This window comes from Protobothrops mucrosquamatus, unplaced genomic scaffold (assembly GCF_001527695.2).
Source record: "Protobothrops mucrosquamatus isolate PMUCROS unplaced genomic scaffold, P.Mucros_1.0 scaffold293, whole genome shotgun sequence".
NCBI lineage: Eukaryota > Metazoa > Chordata > Lepidosauria > Squamata > Viperidae > Protobothrops > Protobothrops mucrosquamatus.
This window is the reverse complement of record NW_015386637.1, coordinates 12,265-20,651: the sequence shown is the minus strand read 5'-3', so window position 1 is coordinate 20,651 and position 8,387 is coordinate 12,265. Positions and strand designations below refer to the sequence as shown.

Genomic DNA, 8,387 nt, shown 5'->3' with positions numbered 1-8,387 from the left:
TATGAGTTTAACCACAAGCATTTAGTATAGGAATGTCAATTACATGGCACTCTGTGTGTATGCTGCAATTTTATTGAACCGACATAATGTATCCAGGCAGGTTAATACAGGAAGATCTCTTTACAATGGCTCTGTGAAGCTTCCAGGTTTGATTTGATTCAAAGGCAGTTTAATCAAGTCGTCCTTCAAACTGAAATCCCTGCATGGTAAGATGAGGTAGACAACCCCCCCCCCCCTCTGCTGAGCCTGCAATTTACAATACCAATGACAGTATGGAAAGATAGCCAGGATCTGCACGTTCGTGTCTCCCTACCCCCAAATAGGCACACAACATTGCATGGGATCCGCTTCAGCAGACAGAAAGGTTGCATTGTGGATTCTGGACAGGAGTATCACAGACAACTTTAAACACAATGTGAAACACACCTTCATCTGTGAGAGAAGCAGGCAGCGATTGGTCCTCCTGCAGCACCAGTGGCAATGCAATGAATCTCTATATCCCAATTACTCAACTGTTTGGTGAAACAGAAGCTTCGGTGTATGACAGTGTTTCTCAACCTTGACAATTTTAAGGCATGTGGACTTCAACTCCCAGAATTCCACAGCCAGCATTGCTGGCTGTGGAATTCTGGGAGTTGAAGTCCACATGCCTTAAAATTGTCAAGGTTGAGAAACACTGGTGTATGAGATAGTAGACACTGATGTTAGATGGGCTGCTTGCCTTGCAGAAATGGAACTCCATCTCAGCTCACACCTCTTTAGTTCTCTAGTCTTTTTTCGGGAGCATATCTTATAAGGGCTAGCACAGTCCTCTTCATCTTGGACTTCCTCTTTGTGAAGTTCACCTGAAGGAAGGATGAAAATCTCCCCTTCACTTCTAGTGTTCCCTGGCTAGAAAAACCACTAGTTTTATGGATACCCTTGTGATCAGGTGGCTAAACAAAGGTATTACAGGAGCCATTGTTCAGTGACAGCTGGAAATGTGCAAACTTCACCTGAATGGAAGGGCCATAGGGAAGCAACACCCCGTAGCAGTGGAAGGCTGTGCAATTAGTGCTATCTGGGAGGTTTGTGACAAAGGCAGAAGATAGGGGACTGGAGGCTAAAACATATAAGGAACGGTTGCTGGAATTGGGTATGTCTAGTTTAATGAAGAGAAGGATGAGGGGGACAAGAACCCTATCCTAATAATTGTGGAGAAGATGCAGCAGGAAGAAGTGAGAGGGACTGTGAGTGGGACCTTGGAGTCCTAATGGACAATCACTTAAATATGAGCCAGCAGTGTGCTGCAGCTGCCAAAAAGGCCAACACAGTGCTAAGCTGCATTAACAGAGGGATAGAATCAAGATCACATGAAGTGTTAATACCACTTTACAATGCCTTGGTAAGGCCACACTTGGAATACTGCATCCAGTTTTGGTCACCGCGATGTAAAAAAGATGTTGAGACTCTAGAAAGAGTACAGAGAAGAGCAACAAAGATGATTAGGGGACTGGAGGCTAAAGCATATAAGAAACGGCTGCTGGAATTGGGTATGTGTAGTTTAACGAAGAGAAGGACGAGGGAGGACATGATAGCAGTGTTCCAATATCTCAGGGGCTGCCACAAAGAGGAGGGTGTCAAGCTGTTTTCCAGGGCACCTGAAGGCAGGACAAGAAGCAACGGGTGGAAACTAAGCAAGGAGAGAAACAACCTAGAACTAAGGAGAAACTTCCTGACAGTTAGAACAATTAACCAGTGGAACAACCTGCCTCCAGAAGCGGTGAATGCTCAAACACTGGAGGTTTTTAAAAAGAGCCTGGACAGTCATTTGTCCGAAATGGTATAGGGTTTCCTACCAGAGCAGGGGGTTGGACTAGATGACCTCCAAGGTCCTTCCAACTTTACTATTATTATTATTAAGTCAGGCAAGGAAAAGTAAAATGGCAGCTCTAGGTTTCAAAAGTGTATTTCTAAAATGTCCACTTGATTTTTTTAAAAGGCTCGTATATAACATATAATACAAGGTTATGGGTCATGTAATAGGGAAATGCATACAGTAATTCTTCAATATTCTAATTTATTTCCTAAGAAGGCAATTGGAAGGAACACTGGAGTGCCTGCTGATTTCAATACTATCCTTCTCCTCTGCCTTGGCATTAGCTGCTCTAGACCTATATCAATGCTGCCACCTGCTGTTTCACCCTTTTTCCAAAAATCATCCTTTTTCCAAGTGCCTTTGGTGATTTCTTTTCATGCCATGTAGTACAGAAGTATGTAAATAAAACAGAATACATTAAAAAGGGTGACTAGACATTTACAGGAAAAAGGTAATTCCCCAAGCAATGCTGTTTCTTTTTATGGTGTACAAAAATTGTAAAAGAGTGACATCTGAAAAGTCACAGTAAAAAGTAACAATAAAGGTTATCTTATGTGCTTTAGGTACCATATCTCATTATAGTTCTATATTGCATTCCAGGCACACATGGAAATGTGTCTGGAAACACAACGGGGACCTATGGAACCGAAGGTACTCCTCAAAATAGTTCAACATCCTGTTTAGACAGGAGTGCTGTTATCTTATCCAATAAATAGAATGTAGCCTTTATTTCAATTCTAAATTAAAACTATTGGTTCCACAAACAGCTCAAAATAACCAAATTTTATTGATTTTTATTAAATCAAATGTATATGGCTACCCATTGCCATTGAAGATGACTCTGGGCAGCCCAATAAAATCATAATAATCCAACAAAAAAGTGCATATACAAAAACAATCATATAACTACATGAAGCCAGTGTTAAAATTAAATATTATTAAAATCACAAAATAAGTCTATTTTATAGATCCCCAGCCCTGGCGACATAAGCAAATCTTGAGGGATGTACTGAATATCAGTAGGGGTGGAGCCAACCTAACCTCAGGGGCAGTGGAAGAATGCCCCACAAGGTGGGTGCCATGGCTGAGAGGTTCCCACCAAATTTAAGTCCCTTGCAAATGANATAGAATCAAGATCACGTGAAGTGTTAATACCACTTTACAATGCCTTGGTAAGGCCACACTTGGAATACTGCATCCAGTTTTGGTCACCGCGATGTAAAAAAGATGTTGAGACTCTAGAAAGAGTACAGAGAAGAGCAACAAAGATGATTAGGGGACTGGAGGCTAAAGCATATAAGGAACGGCTGCTGGAATTGGGTACGTGTAGTTTAACGAAGAGAAGGACGAGGGGGGACATGATAGCAGTGTTCCAATATCTCAGGGGCTGCCACAAAGAGGAGGGTGTCAAGCTGTTTTCCAGGGCGCCTGAAGGCAGGACAAGAAGCAACGGGTGGAAACTAGGCAAGGAGAGAAGCAACCTAGAACTAAGGAGAAATTTCCTGACAGTTAGAACAATTAACCAGTGGAACAACCTGCCTCCAGAAGCGGTGAATGCTCCAACACTGGAGGTTTTTAAAAAGAGCCTGGACAGCCATTTGTCCGAAATGGTATAGGGTTTCCTGCCTGAGCAGGGGGTTGGACTAGATGACCTCCAAGGTCCCTTCCAACTTTACTATTATTATTATTAAGTCAGGCAAGGAAAAGTAAAACGGCAGCTTTAGGTTTCAAAAGTGTATTTCTAAAATGTCCACTTGATTTTTTAAAAAGGCTCGTATATAACATATAATACAAGGTTATGGGTCATGTATTAGGGAAATGCATACAGTAATTCTTCAATATTCTAATTTATTTCATTTTTCATTTTCATTTTTCATTTTATTAAATTTATACCCCGCCCTTCTCCCGTAGGACTCAGGGCGGCTAAGAAGGCAATTGGAAGGAACACTGGAGTGCCTGCTGAGTTCAATACTACCCTTCTCCTCTGCCTTGGCATTAGCTGCTCTAGACCTATATCAATGCTGCCACCTGCTGTTTCACCCTTTTTCCAAAAATCATCCTTTTTCCAAATGCCTTTGGTGATTTCTTTTCATGCCATGTAGTACAGAAGTATGTAAATAAAACAGAATACATTAAAAAGGGTGACTAGACATTTACAGGAAAAAAGTAATTCCCCAAGCAATGCTGTTTCTTTTTATGGTGTACAAAAATTGTAAAAGAGTGACATCTGAAAAGTCTACAAATGCCTTTTGTGTATATAGATTTATCATACACCCCACTGGACTTGGTTGTATCTAATGTCCCCATCCCACCAACAATGCAAACTTATGTTTGTATTTCTGCTATATGTTCAAAATGGACAGTGATTAATATTTATATGTATATATATGTATGGATATAGGTGTGTGTGTGTGTTTGGATATATAGTTTCTTTTGAGAGCAAGCAATAGAATTTCATTTTTAATGTGGGCCAGCGTGCTCACAGTAAAAAGTAACAATAAAGGTTATCTTATGTGCTTTAGGTACCATATCTCATTATAGTTCTATATTGCATTCCAGGCACACATGGAAGTGTGTCTGGAAACACAACGGGGACCTATGGAACCGAAGGTACTCCTCAAAATAGTTCAACATCCTGTTTAGACAGGAGTGCTGTTATCTTATCCAATAAATAGAATGTAGCCTTTATTTCAATTCTACATTAAAACTATTGGTTCCACAAACAGCTCAAAATAACCAAATTTTATTGATTTTTATTAAATCAAATGTATATGGCTGCCCATTGCCATCGAAGATGACTCTGGGTAGCCCAATAAAATCATAATAATCTAACAAAAAAGTGCATATACAAAAACAATCATATAACTACATGAAGCCAGTGTTAAAATTAAATATTATTAAAATCACAAAATAAGTCTATTTTATAGATCCCCAGCCCTGGTGACATAAGCAAATCTTGAGGGATGTACTGAATATCAGTAGGGGTGGAGGCAACCTAACCTCAGGGGCAGTGGAAGAATGCCCCACAAGGTGGGCGCCATGGCTGAGAAGTTCCCACCAAATATAAGTCCCTGGCAAATGATAACTCCCTTCTCTGCCAGATCTAATGGGAGTCTGGCATAATTGGGAAAGGCAGTCCCTCAGTAAGTTTTACTCATGGGCGTATTTCATGGGCAGGTAAAATCCTTTGCAACTGTAATCCCAAATTTATTAAAGCATATTCATCTTAAGAACATTACAAATGATTCAAATTATTGCTATTGCTGTACACTGATCTTATCATAAAGGCATTGAACCGTTTCACATTGTGTGGTTTAAGGTTTCTCTTGCGACTGCATGTATAAACCACTATGCTAGTTAGGGATTGTACAGTTTTAGTCCAACACTTCCTTGGGATTCTGGAACAACATAAAAAATTAACAGCAGAGGGAATGAAGCAAAAAATCGATGTCAGATGTCAAGCCCCATACTACTCAATCAAGAAAGAACGATCAGAAATTTCACTAAATTTTAATGCAAATATTAGATAAGTTACAGAATCCTGGAAAATGTAATACACACCTCCACCTCTTTTATTAGTTCCTGAAGGTAGATTCTCTATGGATCGTTTCTTTTCTAAGCTTTTTCCAACTCAGACTATACTGCTCCTTATGATGTTACTAATCTCTTTATCTGTTGATTATGTCTGAAGTTCCTCTAATTTCTTTTTTAGATTCCTCTATCCTGTTTAATTCCTACAATCAGTTTTAAAAATTCATAAATTTAGCCAGAAGGCGATACTGGGCTAATGTAGTAACACGTATTACCTCTTTGCCAGACTCAGTCCATTTTTGAGGCAACCATAAAACCACAACACAGAAGGAATTCTATCTTCTCCAGTATCAAGCAATACCATGTCAACTTGCCCACTGTTCTGCTCAACAGGTTCTTGTAACCCACTTCACTAAATTGTGGAGTAAACATGCTTAGTGAATAAACTTTTCAACCTGTTTAAAATTGAGGAATACATTTAAGGGTTTAAAAATAAATTGTAAAAGCTTGAATCAAACAAGAGTGTTATGCCCTGCATCAGGCTTAATCTTAAATCAACTTGGTCAAATAGCATGCATCAATGGACCCTTAAGTAGTCAGAAGCTAATATTGTCTAGAGCTGATATTGAATCATACCACCTCCTGTGATAGTTCAGAAAGTTGTGGAGATTACAAATGTTTAACTACTTCCCGGTTGTTACCCATAAAAACACTACCAATTACACCAGCCATGTACTGTCTTTCTGAACAATTTAAACTTTCCAAAATAAAATTGTTCTTATGGTTAATGCAAACGTTACCATTAATCAACAGGTTAGAATTTTTAAGACTGTGGAAAGAATTGTCAAGGAAATTCACACAAGGATTTGTCTACTGTCTATAATGTAATTCAACCTGGAGTCACCTGTGAGTAGGGCATCTATATAAATTTAATATTAAATTTATACATACATATAATATTGTGCATGCAGGAGACTGGGGAATCCCTGAAGCAATTATCTTTAATGGAGGACATGGCAGTCTTGTTTCATTCACAATGTACTTTGAGCGTCTTTTGAATAGCTCCAATTTCATGTTTCCCTTTATACTTAGCCTCATTTGTTGTTGCACATATCACAAACTTGATGTTATACAAATGATCCATTTCCCTTATTTTTGCAACTGAATACTACTTCCCTCTTAAAATTCATTCAGCATCAGGCCCAACACCCTTAAGAGCAGCGTCATCCTTATTTCATTTATAAATTAAATTTCCATAGTATTAAAGATATTGAGTTCCTACTCTCAGAAATGTTTTTTCAAGCCTAATTTCTGTACAAAAATCTCTTTAATCAACAGGATTTTCTTTTTATGGAATTGAATCTATACAGAATTCATGCCAGGAATAAATACAGAAAAGATGCAAAAACATAAATGTATCCCAGTTCTGTAGTTCATTATGGTTTGTACCAGTTCCAAATTTGTAATTTTAAATAAAATATTAACAAAATATGTAGTAGTTCAAATTCTGATTATTCCAATTCAGCACCAAAAAAATCGCTACTTGAGCAACCTAACTTTAGAATCACTCCTCAGTGATTATCGTGGGACTTCTCTGTAGCTCATTCCAGCTGAAATATTCTTAAACACTTCATTTAATTGTGACTTCTGGAAAGTTTGCTTGTAAGTAAACCACAGCAGGCTACAACTGTTTTGTAAAAATAAAAGTTCAAGTTAGGTCAGCACGTAAACGACTCTTCAGGAATAAGCCACCTGGAGTGAGTTGGGCAGCCTTATAAATTTTCTTAAATAAATCTGAATTTGCTTGTGGGAAGCCACCAAGAAAGGTCACAAATGGTGATGGTAGCATTTTGCAATCATCATAAATGCAAGCCAGTTGCCAAGAGCTCAGACATGGGCCAGTCTTTTAAATATTACTTGGTCACATCATTGCACCTTCAGCCACAGCAGCTGGGTGTCGGGAAAGCCTCCGGAAGACATGGAGGGCTCCAGGAGGTGAGAGCAGGCTGCTGATGTCCTGGCGGACCTACAGGAGGCTTGAGGGGACAGCCGAGGGTGTGGACAGCGTGGAAAGCCTGGTGAGCGGGCGGAAGGCCCTGGGCTGTAGCTGTAGCCAGCAAGGTGTGGCCGGGCCGAGGGAAGGCCAGAAAAGGACCTGGGGGTTTTACGCGCTCTGGGCAGATGCTGGCGGACGGAGGTGACACTTATATAAATAATTGAAAGACTCATCATAAACCAGCAAAATACAAAATAATGTCAACTCAAATGTATTTTATTTGTTCATTTCTTGCATTTGAAGTATTCTTCGATGACATCTTTGGCCTGAGATTCTTTGCCATAGTCCTAAAACAAAACAATGTAATTCCAGTAAATTATTCATTTAAACAATCACATTAAAAAGTCCAGACCAGTAAATATTTAGTGATCTTGATCTATTATAATTGCAGAATCAAGAAAAAAAGGCAGTTTTAGATTAAGTTAACAGTTGTTAACCATATCCTTTAGTTTAAAGAAAAACTCCTTGCATAGACTATCAATGTCGCCTTTATTGGGACCTCAATGCCTATAAAGACTTCAAGGCTCGTACTCTGGCATTATTATTTCCAGCAATGATCTTCTGCAGAACATTTGTCAAGTTAAGCAGATTTTGTCTTGCTGGCAGCTTCTTGGTATATTAAACAACTGTGGTAATTTAGAAAACTGCAATGGTGATAGAACATTATAAAAGAAAACTTTCCCTTATCTCTCTGCCATAGTTATTGTCTTATCTACAAACTAACATCCCACAAAAAGGATTTTTTCCACCTTTTTCTACTATTTATGAGCAATGGAGCAACTTCTATATGACAGAAATAAAAGTAGTCTTCAACCTAATTACTGTAATTGAGCTTGCAATTAGTCTTAAGACCTAGCGGTCATTAATTGGGACAAAGTGTGAATGTGCCAGATTTTACACTTTTTGTCATGGCTGTTAAATGAACTTATTGTTGAACGGGTG

General features: G+C 38.9%; 1 protein-coding gene and 1 non-coding gene across 3 annotated transcripts in view; both read right to left on the bottom strand.

Moving 5' to 3' along the window:
- Nucleotides 1-7,640: 7,640 nt before the first annotated feature.
- RPS12 (ribosomal protein S12) overlaps nucleotides 7,641-8,387 on the bottom strand; it is a 7,642-nt gene continuing 6,895 nt past the window's right edge. For both annotated transcript variants that reach the window (XM_015814896.2, XM_015814897.1), the window contains exon 6: nucleotides 7,641-7,732. In XM_015814896.2, coding sequence (XP_015670382.1) covers nucleotides 7,670-7,732 — 63 coding nt within the window. In that variant the 3' untranslated portion in view covers nucleotides 7,641-7,669. The remainder of the gene's footprint in view (nucleotides 7,733-8,387) is intronic.
- LOC114922508 lies at nucleotides 7,924-8,051 on the bottom strand. The gene has a single exon (XR_003810416.1). It is a non-coding gene; the product is annotated as a small nucleolar RNA SNORA33 (small nucleolar RNA).